The 20,072-nt window shown below is 41.4% G+C and overlaps 1 protein-coding gene, 1 long non-coding RNA gene and 1 pseudogene across 3 annotated transcripts; 1 reads left to right on the plus strand and 2 right to left on the minus strand.

The window, feature by feature from the left end:
- Positions 1-4,519: 4,519 nt before the first annotated feature.
- Positions 4,520-7,633, minus strand: LOC9267468 (uncharacterized; annotated as a pseudogene).
- A 628-nt stretch (positions 7,634-8,261) lies between these two features.
- LOC4351496 (protein PSK SIMULATOR 3) lies at positions 8,262-10,329 on the minus strand. The gene has a single exon (XM_015763610.3). It carries the CDS (start codon positions 10,195-10,197, stop codon positions 8,479-8,481), a length of 1,719 nt encoding a protein of 572 aa, XP_015619096.1. The 5' UTR covers positions 10,198-10,329; the 3' UTR covers positions 8,262-8,478.
- Positions 10,330-15,836: 5,507 nt separating this feature from the next.
- On the plus strand, positions 15,837-19,941 carry LOC112937401 (uncharacterized). Of its 2 annotated transcripts, none has more exons than XR_003239957.2 (4): positions 15,837-16,125; positions 16,222-16,304; positions 17,537-17,595; positions 19,684-19,941. It is a non-coding gene; the product is annotated as an uncharacterized lncRNA (long non-coding RNA). The 2 variants fall into 2 exon arrangements; XR_003239958.2 differs by having other exon boundaries at positions 15,862-16,125; positions 19,687-19,941.
- The last annotated feature ends 131 nt before the right edge of the window (positions 19,942-20,072 follow it).

Consider the following 20,072-nt stretch of genomic DNA (forward strand, 5'->3'; position numbering starts at 1 on the left):
TTGCAATTGAATCGCGTTAATCCTATGGGCAACGGGTGGAAAACGGCCGTCTAGGATTTCCTCTCGAATTCCATGCTGAGAGATATGCTCTATTTCACATTAAGGGATTTCTCCGGATAAAAACCTTAGATTCATTTGGATCAGGCGATGTCACCGTTCTGTCGGCGTGTCCTTCTCGAAGGCTTCGTTTTAGGGTTTTTCCCTTGTTCAACTATTGTTCTTAGGTTCAGTGTGTCAATGCCAGAGTTTTAGGTTCAATTTTTCTTATAAATTGGATCAACTCTCTTTTTCTACAGTGAAGTGTAAGAACTCCTTGACTGTTCTCTCAAAAATATATATATATGGCTCGATCTCTTTATGGATCATCGTGACAACAATGGTGAATTCGTCAGCTTTGTGGAATGGTCAGTGCTCACAGAAATACAAGAACTGATCACTGTAAAAGATATAAGTAATTAATCTAGTAATCTACTCCATATAGCCAAAACTGGAATCGATGTATGTTCAAACGTTTACTCTGTCCAGTCACTAACTCACTATGCTGCCGGAATTGAAGTTGTCTTTAATTAATTTCTTCCGTGTGCCAAGTTATGTAGCCAAATGAATAGTATGTTATGATGTACATGTAATGCAAAACTAGTAACACATCAATTGGTCCCATGGATTTGTAATTTTCAACCACTTTCAGACCAGAGAAAAGGAAATTGGAGCGATAGTCTTGAGGGGAACAACGTGTCTCACTCGGCAGAGGAGGAAGCCATCTCCAGCTTTGTTCTATGTGTTCTTTTTTTTTTTGAAAACCATGCGTTTTATTAAGCTCAGAAACAAAGTACATGGTTGACAGTACAATTTCGAGCCCTCAGGCTAGATCTTAGGGTAGAAGCAAAACATTGATTGGATGGGTAAGCAATATGAGCAATGTTTTGGCAACTAAAGATTGGAGGGGATGAAGGGTTCCCTCTAGCATCCTTGGCTAGCTTATCTGCCAACTTGTTGAGATGTCTTGGAATCCAGTGGACCTTGAGCAAATGTCCTGGTAAGAAGGTTAAGATTTGACTCCAAATAGGTAAAAGACTCCAATGGCTTGGATCTTCATGGAAGTTTCCTTTCTTCGCTGTGTCCACCACCGTTGAGCAATCCATGAGGAAGATTGTGTCTGTGAAATTCAAAACCAAAGCAATCTCCATAGCTAATTGCAAAGCAAGCAGTTCAGCTTGTAAAGGGGATTCAGTCAAGTGACAAAAAGCTTTAATGAAAAGAGCATTGTGAGTAGCAGGAAGATGAAAAAAGATCCCAATGCATGCTTTATTATGTTCCCAGGAGGCATCAACATAGCATCTGTTACCTTCAGGCAGCTGTTCCATTCTTCTCTCCGAAGGGCTCTGGTCGATGTTATCCTGCAAATGAGGTTGCTCAATCAAGCAAGAGTAAGTGTTGATCATAGCTTCTGCTGCAAAACAGACTTGTGTTGGCTCGAGCACCTTCCCCTGAAATTTAAGATCATTTCTTGCTTTCCAGATTTGCCACATGATTGAGAAGATTCTATTAAGGGAGGCTTTGTTAGAGCAATTATTTACAATGCAAGCAATAATGTGAGCCATTGAGACATTATCAGAAAAAATGTCAGTGTTCAGATTGATATCTGAGATTATCCAGGTGATTTTGCTAAAAGGGCAGTCCAAGAAAAGATGGAAATCATTTTCAATCATGCCACATCTAATGCAATTTGGAGAAATTTCACTGATTCTGAAATTAAGCCTGGAAGCAGTAGGAAGAGCTCCCATCAGCAATCTCCAAGCAAAGGTTTTAATCTTTGGAGGCATACACTTGTCTTTCCAAACCTGTTTCAAGATTGTTCTGGCATGTTCACTTACTTGAGATCCATGTGAGGCTTCTCTTTTCCAGATCTCCTTGTATGCACTTTTGGAATTGCACTCTCCATTGGGAGTGAATTTCCATCGAAGTTTATCTTCAGAGTTGTCTTGGATGATTGGTACCTGCAATATCATATTAACCGCTTGCTGCTCAAAGATTGAATTGAGCTTTTGGGCATCCCAGCACTTGTCAATTGTCCAAAGATCTGCAACAGTGTTAGGAGCTTTGTTCTATGTGAGAGTGTGTTGAGGCCTTGCAGCATTTCCAAACGCCTCCAGTTCCTAGCTAGCCTTGCAAATGCTCATGGCTGACCTAATCATCACTGCTATACATGACAGTTGTGAAGTTTTGATTTTTGTCATGGAAAACAAAGAGCAAAAAACTCTATAAATCATCGATCACCTCCCGAGTAACTTTCCAGGAAGCTGTGAAAAACTACTGATAAGTATTTATTTCCTCTCTTATTTTGCTACCTTCCATTAATGAAGAATATCTCTATGGTCCTCTCATAGTTAAGGAGAGTGTAGTATTTTTCACTTGACGTAGTTTAAACTGCACTCACTACAAAGGGGCTGCAATAGTAGCATTTGGTTGGGCATGTACTCACTACCAGGGTTCCGACGAAAACCGACCGGATTTCGTGAAATTTCGACGTTTCGACGAGGCTCGAAAGTAGAAATCGTCTGAGATTTCGAGAAGTTTCATCCAAATTAAAATTTGAATTGATAAAAAAGAAAAATCAAATAAAATCTTATAAATACTATGATATTCATAGAACCTATTGGGATATAAATTTTCGAAAAAAATGATGTATTGTATGTATTTACTGAAACTTACATCAGGAAAGAAAAGAATAAATAATCAAGAAAAGGAAAACACTTACATGGGCAAAAACCGACCGGAAATAAAAAAAGGAAAACATTTACTGATTTCGATGATTTCGATCAGAATTTCGCCAAAACCGACCGGTTTTCGAGAACTTGTCGGCAAACTTAGGGAATTTGTATTCAAATTTTGGTTTATGAAATTTGTTCAGAATTTACTGGTTTTTCACCGGATTTTGCGAAATTCCGTATTCCGCCAGTACCTGAAACAGAAGGGCCTGTCGGAATCGTAAACCCTGCTCACTACTGCCTACCGAGCTAATGTAATCCTGCCGTATTCCTGAGCAGAGTAAAGGAACAAAGGAAGCCAATAGCTTTTTGGCACTTCACCTTGTTAAAGCCAATAGCTATAAACATAGTATATAGTATATAGGATTATTTGTGAAACATAGTGTGTGTGTGTGTATTACGATATGTATGGGATTTGTACATGATCTACGATCATGATAACACGATCCACTAAATCAACAGATATATTTTTATGGTTATTTATAGGGACTCTCAACACGATGTGTGATTGCGATAATACGATACACCAAATCAACGGTAAGTTTTTTTTAATTAACGCAATAGCTCCTAAGAACTGTATAATCAGTTTAATAATATAGCCAACTAGTTTCAAAAATTAACATATCATCTATAGCTAACTCAATAGCCTACTAATACAATAGTCAACTATAGATATATATTACATCATTAGTGCATTCCCCGCATTTCTCTCACATGGTTTATTGGAGCTCGTGCTGCAGCTGGCTATAAATCTATAGTCTGCTTTTCCTCTCTCTCCTCTCCTTTCTGCTCCACATAAGCACAAATACATGTGAATATATATATAGCCCATTTACATCATCTTATTATACTCGCTCTTACATCTGGCACACCACTAGGCTTATGTAGCTTGTCCATACTACAGTGATTGGAACGCAGAGAGATTTGGGACTACGAGCTATAAAATCTATAGGCCGCTTTTCCTCTCTCTCCTCTCCTTTCTGCTCCACATAAGCACAAATATATGTGAATATATATAGCCCATTTACATCATCTTATTATACTCGCTCTTACATCTGGCACACCACTAGGCCTATGTAGCTTGTCCATACTGCAGTGATTGGAACGCGGAGAGATTTGGGACTACGAGCTATACCCAAAGCCGTCACTTTCACTGTAGTTGTGTCTCCTAATCCATCCCATTCGTAGTACTACTTCCATTTGATTTGCATGGACATGTTATGTTTGTCATGAGGTTTAGATTGTGCTAACATGAATCTCTTGTCTCTCTGTACTCTACTCGATCATCTGGTTTCTATGAAATGTTGGGGTATCTCTTCTCGCTTCACCAACACCGCTTATATATAAAGAGGAGAGGGGTAGTATCTTGAATTTGATCTGGTATTGCAGCCATTTGTGGAAGGTACAGAGTACAGACCATGATAGGCTCCTGGTGTAATGAGAAAGAAATACACTATAAAGTTCAGAGTCACTCCATCATGAAGTAGCTGTGCTGCAAAAATTGATGAGACCATCCATATACTCCCAAATTGTTTGACACCGTTGACTTTTTTAAAAATGTTTGACCGTTCGTCTTATTAAAAAAATTAAGTAATTATTAATTATTTTCCTATATCATTTGATTTATTGTTAAATATACTTTTATGTATACATATAGTTTTACACATTTCACAAAAGTTTTTGAATAAGACGAACGGTCAAACATGTTTAAAAAAGTCAACGGCGTTAAACATTTAGGGAAGGAGGGAGTATATCCTTGAACACATGGTATGTTTGCCCATAATCATGAACACATAATACTAGCAATTAGCTGCACTGGCACAGTGGTACATGAATTGATATACTCACACACAATAACATCTCCTGCACACACATACAAAAAAAAAAGCAAAATTCAAAATATTACGCACTATGCAATTATAGGAGATCTTATGGGAAAATCGGGGCAGTAGTTTGTCCACAACGAAATTGAACTTCACAAATCAGTTTATCCAGCTAGTGCTAAAGTAATTTCAATTGCGAAAGAATTTTTTTTAACATGAACATGAGGAAAGCTGTCTCTCTCAGGCGAAGGAATGCTTGAACACAACTTCACCTAGACTTTCATCCACCACCAACATAACATACAATGCTGCAGCGGAATTTTCAAAATTGATCGTTATTGCTTAGACAGCTGTGATTAGTTCCAGGAACTCATTCAGTTCATCCCACATCCTGCTTCTCAGAAGACATTATCTAGTATCTTGTGCAAGGAAAACAACGATGCTTCTCGGTATCTGAAAGAACATAGTCATAGTTAGTCTAACGAAAAGGTAGGAAAAGTATCTTAAAGATACAAAAGAAGAAATTGTCATGAGCAGACGTACTAAACCATGTAACTACTGACTGCAGAAAATATACAATTGCATTTTGGACATTCATCTAACTCAAGTGCACGGATAAATTGGAAAGATGAAAAGTTAATCATAGCATTATGCCCTCTGCTGTCCAAGCTGTATTGGAGAATTTGATGGTAGAAGTATGCCAATGATCAGTAACTTAACCACAAGACTGCAAGGAGCATTCCCAATAGGCATAAACAAAAAATACACATGGAAGATCAAGAGTGTATAATTATGTAATACCCACCAAAGTCAGTGGCTACCTAAGCACAGGGACCCAGTGACTTTAAGAGTTAAAATGATTCAAGTGTAATGAAGATTGCTTTAAAGTTAACATCCGCTATACTCTTGAGACTTCCTATTTTAGTACATCAGACTACAAAGCATGGTTTTCAAAAAAAAAACATCAGACTACAAAGCATGCATTTTTTCTGTTGGCCACAATTACAATTTAGCAAGTTCAAATAAAATTCTGATTTTTACTGCACAGATGGTACACTGGTACTGCATGAATAGTGTATCAGAAGATACTGTCTTTGAAGCCCCGATCTTCTGAAGGAAGTTATCCAGTTCAGAATACACATAATTTCAAGTTACGCTGTATCTAGACAGAATCAATGGAACTGATGGCAATATTACATAGGGCTACCGCTCTAAAATCTGCAGCATTTTCTATTGATAACAGGGGCGGAGCACAATGGACCAGGGGGGGTTCCCAGGCACCTGGCCCAATTTCTAAATTTACTGCTTACCGTTAAGTTTCACCATAGGGGCACCCCCCTTGGCCCAACTCAGTGTACCCCCCGTTGGCCCATACGCAGAGGAGAAGGCTGAGAATAGGCTGCTCGCTGAGATCGCCAGCACTCGTCCTCGATGCCAGGACCGACGCCTCGATCACTTCGTTCGCAGAGACCCATCTCTCTTTCTCTTCTTTTCCTTTTCTCTAATCGCCATCAGGACCACTCGCTGACTCGTGTTAATGCCCTCAGGCAACAGATCCGCCGTCATCCCATCACCGTCGACATCTTCTCTTACGTGTAGCTGGAGGAACCGATCGATCAGCATGGCAAGAAGCAGTTCAATCCACTTGCTAAGATTTGCTCATCTAAATATGCCACAAAAATTAAAGGTATCGATTTTTCTCCTCTTATTTCTGATCTAGTTAGTTTGATTAATTTGTTCCAAGCAAATCTCAAAGTTAAATAGCGTTGTTTGAACTATGTGACTGTTTATAATTCTTTTTTTTTCATATTAGGGTTTGAACAATTCAGGATACATTTTTCATAGATCGATTGTTTTTTTTATATTTTTTTATGTTTCCCTCCATGGCTTCCTTTCATCTTTTATTTCGGTAAGCACTTTTCCTCGCTGCTCACTGATGTTGTAGTTAAAAGTTGTCTAGGAATATTTAAATACCATTATCTAGAGTGTTATGCCACCATACATATGGCAAAGTGGTGCACCCCCCTCAATTGTGCTCCAGCTCCGCCACTGATTGATAACACCATAAAGCATCGGTCTTCTTTCAAAAAGAGATAAAACATAGGTAGCGTTCTTCGTGTTGCAATATGGAATGATTGACAAATTTTAACGAATTCAAGTTACCTTAGCAGCAAAAGTTGTCCTTAGAGAGGCGTGGTAAATTTGATAGCCTTGAGAATTCTATTTTCCAGTTCATTATCAGCAATCCACACAGAGCTCTTCCTGCCCAAGAGCTCCCTGTCCTCCGCCCTCTTATCTGCTTTGAGCTTCTCCTTCTCCCTCCAGTTCTCCAGCTTCTCACCTCTTACTTTCATCTGTACATCATCTCATCTCAGTTATAAAGTCATTTCGCTGATATTTTTAACATATCGTACCAGAAAAAAAAATTAAATTAGTAGATTCATTTCTACAAACAAGTAACGTAATTCACTTGATCCTCTAAAAAAACCCGCACGGTAATCGTAAGACTCCCACTCCGGCAATTCAACAAGCAACTCATGTGCAACGGGTGATCAACGCAAAAGAAGGGGGATGAAGCGGGACTAGGAGGGATGTTTACGAGGGCTTGAAGGAAGTAGTCCTCGAAGGCGCGGCGCTCGGCGGCGCGCGTCTGCGCGGCGGCGGCCTTGCGCTCGTCGGTGGCGAGGCGGGCGGCCTCGGCGCGGGCCTCCGCCCTGCGCTGCCGCTCGGCGCCGAGCAGCTGCGCCTCGTAGGCGTACTGCCCCCGCAGCCCGCACGTCGCGCGCGTAGCCCTTGCGCAGCCGCTCCAGCCGCGCCCACGCCTCGCGGGGATCCCCAGCGGGCTCCCCCCAGCTGCCGAGGTGCTCGCTGGGGTTGGAGAACTCGTGCGGCTCCGGCCTCGCCAGGGCCTGCGCGGTGGCGTGGAGGCCCCGGAGGAGAGGGCGGAGGAGGTGGCGCGGCCGGGAGGACGAGAGCGCCATCGCCGACGAGGGGACAGGGGAGAGATCGCCGCGGCGGTGGCCGGCGACGGCGAGTTGGAGCAGGAAGCCCTTCCTGTGGGCCGTTTGATCATGTTCTGATGGCCAGCTCGGCCCATGTAAAGCCCAACAATTTTTTCCTTGATGGGCTTAATCTGAGACCAATATTACGATACTGTTTAAGTGTAGCAATTTTAGTGCAACCTATATTAAGTTGTGATCCAAATTCATTTGCACATAATAAAGGCCAGTTTCTACCGGAGTGAAGCGGAGGTCCGTCGCCAGAGGCTTGTTACGAATCGTTATCCTTTTAGGGTTTCACCTTCATATATACCTGTTATAAGCCGTTGTTCGGTGTTGTTAACCTCACCCCGATATAATGAAGATATTTTGCTGGCTGGCGCCCGTGGTTTTTCTCTCCTGTTTTGGAAGGGTTTTCCACGTTAAATCTCGTGTCTTCTGTGATTGATCTCTTGTTATTTATCGTTTATTTGCCTATCGCTTCCTAACAACCTGAAAATATAAGTTCTAACTGAAATTGGTCTCAACATATTCTGGAACTGCAGATGCTGCACAAGACGCATGCCCATCCAAGATACCCTTCTTTCTTTTCAGGATTCAGAATGCATCATGTACAAACATACTAACTAGTGCAAGTCTATTTTCACTGTTTCAGTTCTGTTCCGGTGACCTTATTAAACCTGATACGTCTTCACTAATGAATTACATGGTAAATTTACATTAAAATGATCAGCTGCCCTACACTTATACACTAAAATGCAGGAGCATCAATTACAGAATAGATGCGTGTCATAATGCCAATTGTAGGGATTGAAGGAGCAAATCAGCAAAGGGAATCTGATGCTACCTCTGCTTACATATCCCAGGCTCATCCAATTCAGTTGCATCTTATCGACATTCCATCCTATTACTACTATAATAATCTGTGAATTCATCGCGTTTTCCACCACCTGACACCAATTTTTTAGCTTTTGCATCAAGCTCTCTTCCAGCTTTCCACAGGTAGTTCAACCCAACAAGCAGCTCAACTATGGCAGCCTCGCTCTTCTTCTGGTCAGCAAAATGCAGCGTCTGCAGGAGCAGCACACCTGTACCGCTCGACGCAACATTTCTCTGCTCGAAATTCCTCTCCGATTGCCATCGCAGCATGTTGTGAGCCAGCGGAGCTAACCATCCGAGGATGCGCTGCACCGTGCCAGACCACTCTGCAGCCATGGCAGGATCACAAGCTGAAGAAGAAGATGATGAAGAGGCTGCCATGTTCTTGGCGATCGGCCTGAGGCGAGCTCTGAGAGATGCCCGAATCCGATCGGTGAGCATGTTGTACAGGGCATCTCTCTCGTCTGGGCAGATATGGCGAGGCGCGACGGCGAGCTTCTCGATGAAGATGATGAGATTCGCGTAATGCAGGGCCAGCGCCGCGGCGCCGAGTGTCGTCACCGCGGGCGCGTTCATCACCCAGTTGTGCGATGACGACTCGAACACTATTGAGAGATTCGAATTTGTGTGGTCGCCTTGGAACGGGGAATTGATGCTGGAATAATCGTCGTTGCTGGCTGACACGTAGTAGCTGAAGCTGAGTGGAAGATCACCATCTCCATGGATCTTCCACCTCTCGCTGTCCGGAGACCTGCTCCCACTGACCATGCAGCCGATGAGGTGCTTCCCGGCCATTGGCCATTTGAGTTGTCTCAAGCTCTGGCTCCTGGAGACAAGAAACCGACGAACATGTTCGCCGCCATTGGAGACCTTGCCGGATTTTGCATCGAGCAATGATCTCCGGGGAGTATGTGTATCTGCGGCGAAATCTGAAGGATAGACCAAGGAATGCACGCTGCCGACGAAGGAATTAGTCCATGAGAGGCGGGTGGTGGCGAGCGAGATCATGGCGTCGTCGTCCATGGTGGCGACGTTCTTGGGCTCCAGGCCGAACACTTGGGCGATCCTCGCGACGATGGTGAAGAGCGACCTGGCGAGGAGGCGGACGGCGTAGTCGAAGCTCCGGTTCCACAGCGAGGCCGCGCGGAGGCGGTCGACCTCCTGCCTCTGCTGCGCCACGCGGCGGGCGGCCTCTCCTTCTCCGCCGCCGCCGCTCGCCGCGCCCTTCCGTCGGGTGCCTGATCGGCGCAGGCCCCCCGCGGCCGCCTGCTCGAGCTCGGCGAGCACGTCGAGCTCCTGGGACAGGAGCGCCGTGGACGCCACGAGCCGCTGCATCTTCCGCGCCTTCCGGTCCATCTTCCTCGCCGCGGAGTACCGCAGCCGGTGCGGGTCGGCGAGACGGCCGCCACGGACGAGGGCGGCGAAGAGGGCGTCCAACCTGCGGAGCAGCGGGTCGGCGCACCTCGCGGACAGCCGCGCGACGGCGCGCGAGAGGTCGGCGCAGGCGGCCGCCATCTCGGCGAGCGCGAGGGACAGGAGCGCCGCGTCGTCGTCGGCCACGAGCAGGCGCACGCCCTCGAGGCGGACGCGGTCCCCGCGGAGCCGCCCCACCTCGGCGTCCCCGAGCGCGCGCCACAGCCCCGCCGCGCGCGACATGAGTGCCGCCACCTCGAACGCCACCGCCCCCACCACCCTCCTCTCCCCGCCGCCTCCGCTCAGCTTCCGCATGTCGTGACGCGACGTGGGTGGGTGCGTGCGGGCAGCGCGCGGCGCGAGTGGGTTTTAGGCGAGGCGACGAGGCGAAGCGAAAGCATAGGTGGTGTCACGGGTTGCGTTTGCGCGGTGGGAGTTGAAACCGAGTGAGGTGGGGGGGGGGGGGGGGGAGATTATTCGGTGGATCGAGAAGTTGGGGTGATTTGGGTGGATTCGGCGTGCGTCCCGTCGCCCAGCGCTGCGCAGCAGACGGAGGGGAACTATTCTAACCTCTCGAATATCGTTTTCGTTATTTGCATGTCATTATCTTTTCAATATTTACATGTAATTAAATAGTGAAAGGATCTTGATATCGTCTAAAGGGGTGAATAGGCGATTTTTAAATAAATACGGAAGCTAAAACAAAACAGGGTCGGATTGTCTGATATCAGGTCGGATAGTTCTATGTGATCGGATAGTCTGAACTGAGATCAGACTATCTGACCTGCACAACAACAATACAAACAAGAGAACAACCTAAGATATCTAGATTCAATCCACAAGCAAAGAGGTGAGCTCAACCAACAACAATATTAGCATGCCACAAAGCAATGCAACAAGAAGGTAAAGAGAGTGAGGATATCACCGAGGTTTATGCGCCGATGTATTTCCCGGAGTTCTAATCCTTGAGGGGATTCTAGTCTCCGTTGAGGGGCTCGCAAAGAGCCGGGTCTTTTTCAACCCTATCCTCGTGAGGTTGCACAAATGGACTCCTCCTTTCACTAAGGGTATCTCTTTCCTTGCGGAGGCGAGATCCGGCCTTCACAAACTTCTCTTGAACAACCACACGTAGATCGGTGGCCCAAGAACGACACCTAGCCGTCTAGGAGTCCTCAACCTCCAAGAGTAATAAACACCACACAACTCTTGGACAAATCCTAGTGCTCAAGATCAAAAGAAATATACACTAGACTCCCAAACTCCAAATTCACACACAAAGATCCAAGTCACAAAGAACAAGGGGGATTTGAGATAGAGAGGGAGATAGCTCAAAGATCCAAAGCACTTAGCACAAAGCTCAACCCAAAACAAGATTTGAATAAAATGAGTTTGGGCAACCCTAGAAAAGGGGTTAGTGGGGGGTTTTTATAGATCCCCCAAAATGTGACCGTTGAAGGGGAATCTTTCAGTCCACGTCGGATAGTCCGATATTTTAAACCTCCAAGGCAAGGAGAAACAGAGAACGAAGTTTCATGAAATTTCGGATTTTCCGAGACATCAGACTATCTGATATTAAATCGGAGTATCTGATATTTTAGAAGCAAAAACTTCATCTTCAAACAGAGACTCAAGTTCCATGAAATTTCGGAGTCTCTGTATCATTGGACTATCTGATCCAACATCGGATACTCCGACACTTAGAAAAACTCACTCGAAAGGATTTTTCAAACAAAGACAGAGAGTGAAGTTCTGTGAAAAATCAGATAGTCCGATACATCGGATAGTCTGATTTCAAATCGGATAGTCTAATGTTGCTCAAGCAAAAATGCAATAACTTTTTACTCTGAACTCCGATTTCGAAGATCTTGGACTCTATGGAAAGCTAGTTTCGTGGGCTATCAAACCCAACATAAAACATGGTCCAAAACCTTCAAGAGATATTGAAAAACTTGCAAAGAAACCCGGTGTAAGTGTTGTGACAAGTGAAACAACTCGGGATTAAAAATTTTGGCTTAGGTTTTTCAACTCACACAAACATGAAGCATTTTGAGCACTAGTATTTAACCAATTATATGCATGTGGTATCCCTCTTAATAGTACAGCATCCTAAACTCAAATTTAAAAAGCAAAGTTATACCAATAGGAGTACCTTCACACCATATTGATTCTTCACTTGGAGGGTTACCAACGTCAAAGTCATTTGATCATCGGGAAGATCTCATCTTCTTGATCTTTGACATTTCATCTTCCATTTCTCAAATGATTAATGTGGATAATCCATGGCTTCAAATGGCCTCGCACGGTTCATCACGACACAGTATTCACTCGCCCTTCACCACCGGTTTCGGTTCGTCGGCGCCAAGCCCCTTGCTTGCCCTTCACCACCGCATGGTCCATCGCAACTGAGCGTCGCTTGTGCTTCACCGTCTTGCCATAGGTAGTCACTTCATACCCGCATCTTCAATATCTTCTCTTTAATTCTCATCCATCGATAAGTCTATTTCCTAGCTTCTTCATAGGACTAATCACTTGCTTATACACTCAATAAGTGCATTAGTCCCTTAATCGTTTGTCATCAATAAACCAAAACCCACTAGGGGCATAGATGCTCTTTCAAATAGTTACAAAAAATATAAAAAAATTAATAATATATATTATGTGATAAATTACTCCACAAATATGCAGTATAAAATTTAACTTGTGCAAGTTACAACGAAAACAAATTTAACTATGAGAATACGTTAACTGATCGTAGTTTAATTTGTTTTAATTTGCATATTTGTGGAGTGATCTATCATATACTTCCTCCATATGTTATTCTATAACGTCAATGACTTTTTGACTTACATTTGACCATTCGTTTTATTAAAAAAATATTATATAATTATAATTTATTTTATTGTGACTGGATTATGATCAAATGTTTTTTTAAGTATGACATAATATGTTCATATTTGCAAAAAAAATTTGCATAAAATGAATGGTTGGTAAAAAGAAAAAGTCAACGGCATCATGCACTAAAATACGAAAGGGGTATTAATAAAATAATTTTATTATTTCATAATTATTTGATAACATGCACCTCTGGAATTCAGGATCCACTACCCAGACGGAGGCGATGCTCTGTTGCATGGCTGTGTTGTGGTGCGGGAGGGAGGGTTGGGATGTTCGCCGCGGCGCGGGGATTCCAATGATGGAGAGGGTGGAAGCGGACAGCCGGTTAATTTGTTCGTCTCGGTGGCAGGCCTGCCACTTTGATCGCCTCTTTGACTGGCTTATATTACTGCACGGATAATTACGAGTTTATCAGTAGTGGAGACGGGAGAGTACCGCCAGTACAATTTACAGGTTTTGATGCTGGTGGATTTGGCGATTTCCCCGTGTCTGTGTCATGCGGTATGATGTGATGCGTCCAAATTTAAAGTTCGGTTTCATTTCTTGTGTGTTTGTGTGAGATACCGGCCGAAGTGGGTTCGATTATTGGTCCATCATACTAGTACAGTGTGTGCGATACTAACACGTTAGTGTCAAATATCAGTGATCTAGGTAATTATTAAGTCCAAAGTATACTAATAAATCCTTCTCACTCAAGTATTTTGGCTCATTCTTTCTTCATTTTATTTATTTTTTTGCTATATACTTTGGCTCATTCGATATCAACTAACCCAATGATGTACTCTGAATTATTTATGTCAGTTTTGGATCACCTTCGATAACAATAAGTCGTATACGTTTGTAGTATGAAGTATCATGACCCTTTCGACCAATTACAATAACAAGTTTGACATGATGCTATATAAAAAACAAATAAAAAATATGTTAACTCTCATGCAAGACTTAGCTTTTCACATATTTCAAAGTAAATGGATTAAACAGGTAAAGAGAGAAGAGAAGAAAATTAAAGACAACATTATATATCATCTATTATACATATCAGTTTCAACATTAGTTTCAACCTTATAGCTAATAGTTAGCTCTACTATTAAACTCGTTGTTAGGTGCTACAAGCCTACAACATAATACTCCATCCGTTTGAGGTTAGTTTGAGGTTATAAGACGTTTTGACTTTGATCAAAATCAAACTACTTTAAATTTGAGTAAGTTTATGCACAAATATAGTAATATTTATAATACCAAAATAGTTTCATTAAATTAATAATTGAATATATTTTCATAATAAATTTGTATCGAGTTGAAAATATTATTTTCTTTTCTACAAACTTAGTTAAATTTAAAGCAATTTAACTTTGATAAAAGTCAAGACATCTTATAACTTTGAAACGGAGCCTCCTAAATCCGAACTGATCCAAAACATAACGTCACTATTGGCCCTGATAAATGATAACGCATCATCCTTCGGAACCATTTCACTCGGTGGATGCCTGTGCGTGTTGTTGACCTATTTGACTGGCTGCAGAGATGATTGCAATCAATTTTTCAAAACTAGTTTTGATGTAAGAGGATTTGGCAATTTGCCGGTGTCTATGGCTAATGGCATCATGTAAAGCGGCCAAATATAAGATCATTTCTACCGGCCCAAGTAGGTTGGGGTATAGTACCAGACTGGTCCAGCTTGACGAAAGAAAGAACAGTTAGGACTTAGGCAACGGCAAGCTTTCTACTATATACCAGTAGGGTATATATAACTATAGGTATGTTGGTCTGAAAATGTGTGCAATACTAGAACATTTGACTACCTGTTAAGAGAAGGGTTAAAGTTTTAAGCCTCAAACATCAGCGAGCTAAAATTAAGTTCAAAGTATATATGGTAAATCACTAACCCTTCCAGAGTGAATGTTGAATGGCCGAATGATTATGATAGTTATTCGAGAGCGGAAATGAATAATTAAGTATTATAGAGTTAAAAATAAATTATATCTCAGAGAGTCATATATATAAAGTTATTAAAAAATACACCATTTAGAATTTTAAAAAGCGTGAGCATTTTATCATTCCATTATAAGGTGAGAAGAGCGTAGAGTACAGAACTAGCTCATTCGAAATCAAGTATGTAACTCGCTACAGCTTAAACTAATATAGTGATGTATGAATTCATGTCAGTTTTGGATCACCTTCAATAAAAAATATACTTTTTTATATGTTGCTACCTACGCTTCCTAACAGATCCAAAACCTAACATCACCATTGTCCTTGATGTATCATCCTCTTTGGAACCATTCAGTAGCGGTGCACCGTCTCACCGGCTCCCCTGCTCAACCAGAAACTTCTTTTTTTTTTGCGGGATTTAAATCGTTAGTGATCCAAACAAGCCATAAACTAAAACTCTTCTTCGTCTTGTTTGTTATATTAAACCTCAACAACTTTCTAAGGTTCTATTTAGGCCTATTTAGCAAGGCTCTAACTCTAAATTTAAGTTAAAGATTAGGTCTAAAGTAACCTAAACCACAGCTTCACATCTCTAGTTTATTTTATGATAGCACTTTAACCAGTTCCAATTCCATTTTAGATAGAGCTAGAAATGTTAGTTGGAGCTAGAGCGCTCTACCAAACAAACCCTTAGAATAGCTCCAGATCTTATATCCATGTTGGATTTAGAGTTTGTATATTAAATTATAGTGATTTAAAACTTTATATTTTATATAAAATAAAAATAAAATGATTTATATAGATATTATCAATGATCCAGATCTATGAATTTGTAGAACTAGGAATACTCAGCTCTAAGAAATATTTGAGTTGTGCCTAACATCCCCTAAATCTTGATTTTCCATCGAATAACGCAACAATTAATTCCCTGTCTACCCTCCTCCCATCTCTCTCGTTTTCATAGGAGACATTGTACACATATTTCACAGAAAAAAACACACTCTTGGCTCAAAATACCATGCTGGGATATCATCGATATCTTCATTCTTCATGAACAGACCATGCAAATTTTAACATAGCATCTTTCCTCCCGGAAAATTTCACGCACCAATTCGAAATGAACGAGCGAGCCATGCGGCCTCCTGGGCCCATCCGGCCCACTGGGCCGGAGAATCGGTCCAATCCCACGACGCGATCACGCCGGCGCCGCCCCACCCCCACCCCACGGTGAACGGAGCCGCGGCCGCCGGCGATCGAGGCGGGCCGCCACCGCCGGAACGGCAGAAACCCACCATTGATTCGCCGGCCTCGTCAATCGCCCGGTTCCGTTACCCTCATCTGCGGCGGACTGTCTCCGTCTCCTCCCCAAGTCGTGGACGGACGCGGCGTCGACTCTCAAACTCCTCGGCTAAATCGGTGAGACGGTGACCCTCTCCGGCAATCACTTCCCACAAACTCCTCCGCTCCTCTCATCTTCATGCTTGATACTAACACAGTCACTCAACATTGTAGCGAGGTTGATGATGCTGATCCGGCACGATCTTCTGCGTAATCTTGTTCTCCGATGTCTGGGGAAATCAAGCTAGGTGTTGCCGGTACGTATGCTGGTCTGGATTTTTCTTTGGGGTGGCAGCAATGCAGTTCCCAGAATTCGTTATGAAATTCTCTCGCGCCGAATTTAAAATTCGGTGTTCTGCCGATCATTTTGTTGCCATATTGTGTTTGTGTACTTAGCATAATGGTTCGGAAATCACAGGTTGATCTGGAAATGCAGCAATGTGTTTGCCACCCTGAATTCATCATGATGACTACATTTGTTTCCCCTTTCTACCACTAACCTCTAGAGCTAAGATGAACACCTTTTGTGACTTGTTAGAAGCATGAATTTTACTGATGATAGCACCTGTGAAAACACTAAGGATTATAGAATGAATAATGGAAGGATATATTTTGTATTTGCATATGAAATCTCGGTTCTCACTAGATGCTTAATTGAAGTTGTTGATCTTGGACCACTCTAGTTCAGTAGTTATGTTTGTTTATATTTTACCACACATGTTGCTTGCATTGTGTATTGCGGTATTACCTCCGTTTTGTTCAGCGGAGTGATTTCTGAAGTTTTGCGTCATTCCCAGATCTGCACTATACATAGATCAGTTTATTTATTTTGTTTCAGATATAAAATAACATTAGTTTCATTGTTTTGTGTCAGTGAAAGCCGTATCATAGAGTCCTCATCCTCATTATGTTATTTATAGACCAATATTTTTTCAGCTTCAAGTCAGGGTGTGTTTAGATCCACGCCAAAATTAGAAGTTTAAAGAAATTGGAACGATGCGACGGAAAAGTTAAAAGTTTGTATATGTATGAAAGTTCGATGTGACGAAAAAGTTGAAAGTTTGAAGAAAAAGTTAGAATCTAAACAGGGCCTCAGTTGGAAAGTACAAACTACTGTATATTACATTGAAGTCACTGAAATATTTAGTAATTGGGTGAGCGCGATCGCCACATGTACTATATACATCGGCAAGGTAGGAGGTAAACAACCTTTTGCTTTTACTGTGAACATAGATGCAAACCCACAGGTATGTGCTCCACATTTCATTGAATATATTGTATACTCGACCTTAGCGTGAATCTCAAAACAATACTAATAACATTTTGAGGAAATCTATAATAGCTAGCGTGATAGACATTTTTTTTTCACATATATATCATTATCATAAAGAAGGTATGCATTTTCTGATCTGAAGTCATGAAGGATTTCTCTTTTCTTGAGTTAACATCGATCTGTTAACTCATTCAGTAATTTTTGTATTGTCCCCAGACCTCAGCCAAGTGGGGGAGCTTGTTGGCTGGGAAGGGTGCTTGAAGGTCATGTGAAAGGTTAGAAAAAGCATCATATGATGGTACTCTAGGTCTGAATTCTCTGTTTGTTTTCACTTTAATTATTATCTGGCAGCTTTATAATTTTGGTTCCCGTATTGTTTTCACTTCTTTAGCATATTAAAAGTTGTAAACAACAGAGGTGTGCTAGCTGCTTCCTCTCGTCCTGTTTTCTTTTATATCTACAATAGGCTTGCAAAAAAGTTTGAGATCAGAATTCCCCCCTTCCTTGTGTTAGGATAAAATACCACCATCATGCCTAATTTAATCATGAAAGCCTTATCGGTAATCACCCTATTAGTATTACTACTATTAAACTTTGGGCGGCGAGTTTTGGCTCCTTGTGAGTACTTATATCAAGCAAAGAGGGCTATCAATTGATCCATACTCCACATCTGCCAAGTCAAATATCTCCAAAAACTTCAAGGATAGTCTTTTTCTGTCTTTTTTATTTCTAGTTTTTGTCTACCAAAAATGGGTTTTTCATAAACTTGTCAGGTTTCTAATTGGTCTGTTTTAGTATTAAGACACAAATTTCTTTTCGAGAATACATACAAGTATTGCGCATCTTTATATTAAGACTTGGGGATTCACATCAAGTATCTACACACAAAATCACTAGTAATGTACGATACTATCACAATATTTTGCATTGGTTTTCATGTCGATTACACCTGTGTCATTAGTGATCCTGCTTATGTGGGTTTGGCTGAACAAAATTATGATTGCTCAGTTGTTGAGATCAAGTAATAGAAAGAAAATGCTGTTCCAAACATTTATCTGAATAGAAATGATTGAGGGAAAAAAAACTTAAAGAAGGTCAAAATTATTTTCTGCGTAACAAACTAACAACTGGCAACATTATCACGCTGAAAGTAAAATTTATAGTAGCACATTTATCCTGTTATGTGCATGGCCCATGTTTGCATGAGTTGTAATGTCCTTCATGAATGGTGATGTCCATATGGATGGCAACTGTGTTTTACAATTCCTGGTTTCAGACGAATAATTCCTACTAACAACTAATAAAGTAAGTGCAGTAATGAAATACAGCTCTTTTGCATTGTATTTTGTTTCAATTATCAGAGTATGATCTATCTTTTTACCCTTTTCCTCATAAAGGTTTCCATTTCTCCACAAACATGCCATTTTTGGGCAGATCTCTGATCAAATTTTTGAAATGGGCATATTGATTTCTAATTAAATATTTTATACATGTTTATTTTGTTTAGCAAATACTTCCTCCGTTTCACAATGTAAAACTTTCTAGCATTGTCCATATTCATTTAAATGTTAATGAATCTAGACATATGCATGTGTTTAGATTCATTAACATCTATATGTATGTGAGCAATGCTAGAAAGTCTTACATTGTGAAACGGAGGGGGTATGTTATAACAGGATTATTATATTTAGAAAATTATTTCAATTTTGAAGGGGAAAATGTTTGTGACAGTTATAGGAGATCTTGCTTCTTTGCAAGGTACCTATTCCAAAAAGATTTGGAATAGACACTAACCGCTTGATATGAAAAAGCTGAAAACAATAGGCAAATGAATATTTGGTAATGTGGCCTGAATAATGTTGTTTACATGGGCTGTGTTTAGTTCCCTTCAAACTTCCAACTTTTCCGTCACATCAAATGTTTGGACACATGCATGAAGCATTAAATGTGAACGAAAAAAACCAATTGCACAGTTTGTATGTGAATTGCGAGACGAATCTTTTGAACCTAATTACGCTATGATTTGACAATGTGGTCTACAGTAAACATTTCCTAATGATGAATTAATTAGGCTTAATAGATTCATCTCGCAGTTTACACGTGGAATCTGTAATTTGTTTTATTATTAGTCTATATTTAATACTTTAAATATGTGTCCGTATACGTAAATTTTTTTTACCAAAACAACTAAACACGGCCATGCTCAAGTATCTGAAATGTTGTACATGGAAAAACTGTAGTATTCATTCTGAATTGTTTGTGCATGTTCCAGTATCTGAAATGCAATAAATGCAACAGTTATTACTAGTGCATTGCGTATCCATCCTTTTGATCTGCACTTCACACATTTCCATCTTTCGCAGTAGATGCCGGCATGCCGCAGTAGATGCTGCAGAAAATTTGCTCCAGCTGCTGTACAGCTCCAGAGTTACAGCTGTTGACATCATTGTTTCCAAGTAAAATTAAAGGAAACTGAAACTCCCTCTCCCATGCTCTCTTATATACAAACTTCCCTGCAATTTCTAGTGTAGAGCATATGTTTTGATACTCCAGTATTTCCTTTTGCTTCTTTGCCGGAATTATCGAAGGAGGTCATTCAATATAATTAAGATAGAAAGAAATGTTACAAGAAAAGTTTTACATCAACAGCTGGCTGTCGAGAAAGGATGTGCACCAGAGCACACGCTTCGAACCATGTGCCAACCGTCCAAACACGCTACAGAGAGGAAGCCAAGCACGGAACCGGCCGTCG

The sequence above is a fragment of the Oryza sativa genome, chromosome 12, assembly GCF_034140825.1.
Source record: "Oryza sativa Japonica Group chromosome 12, ASM3414082v1".
In the NCBI taxonomy this organism is placed as follows: Eukaryota; Viridiplantae; Streptophyta; class Magnoliopsida; order Poales; family Poaceae; genus Oryza; species Oryza sativa.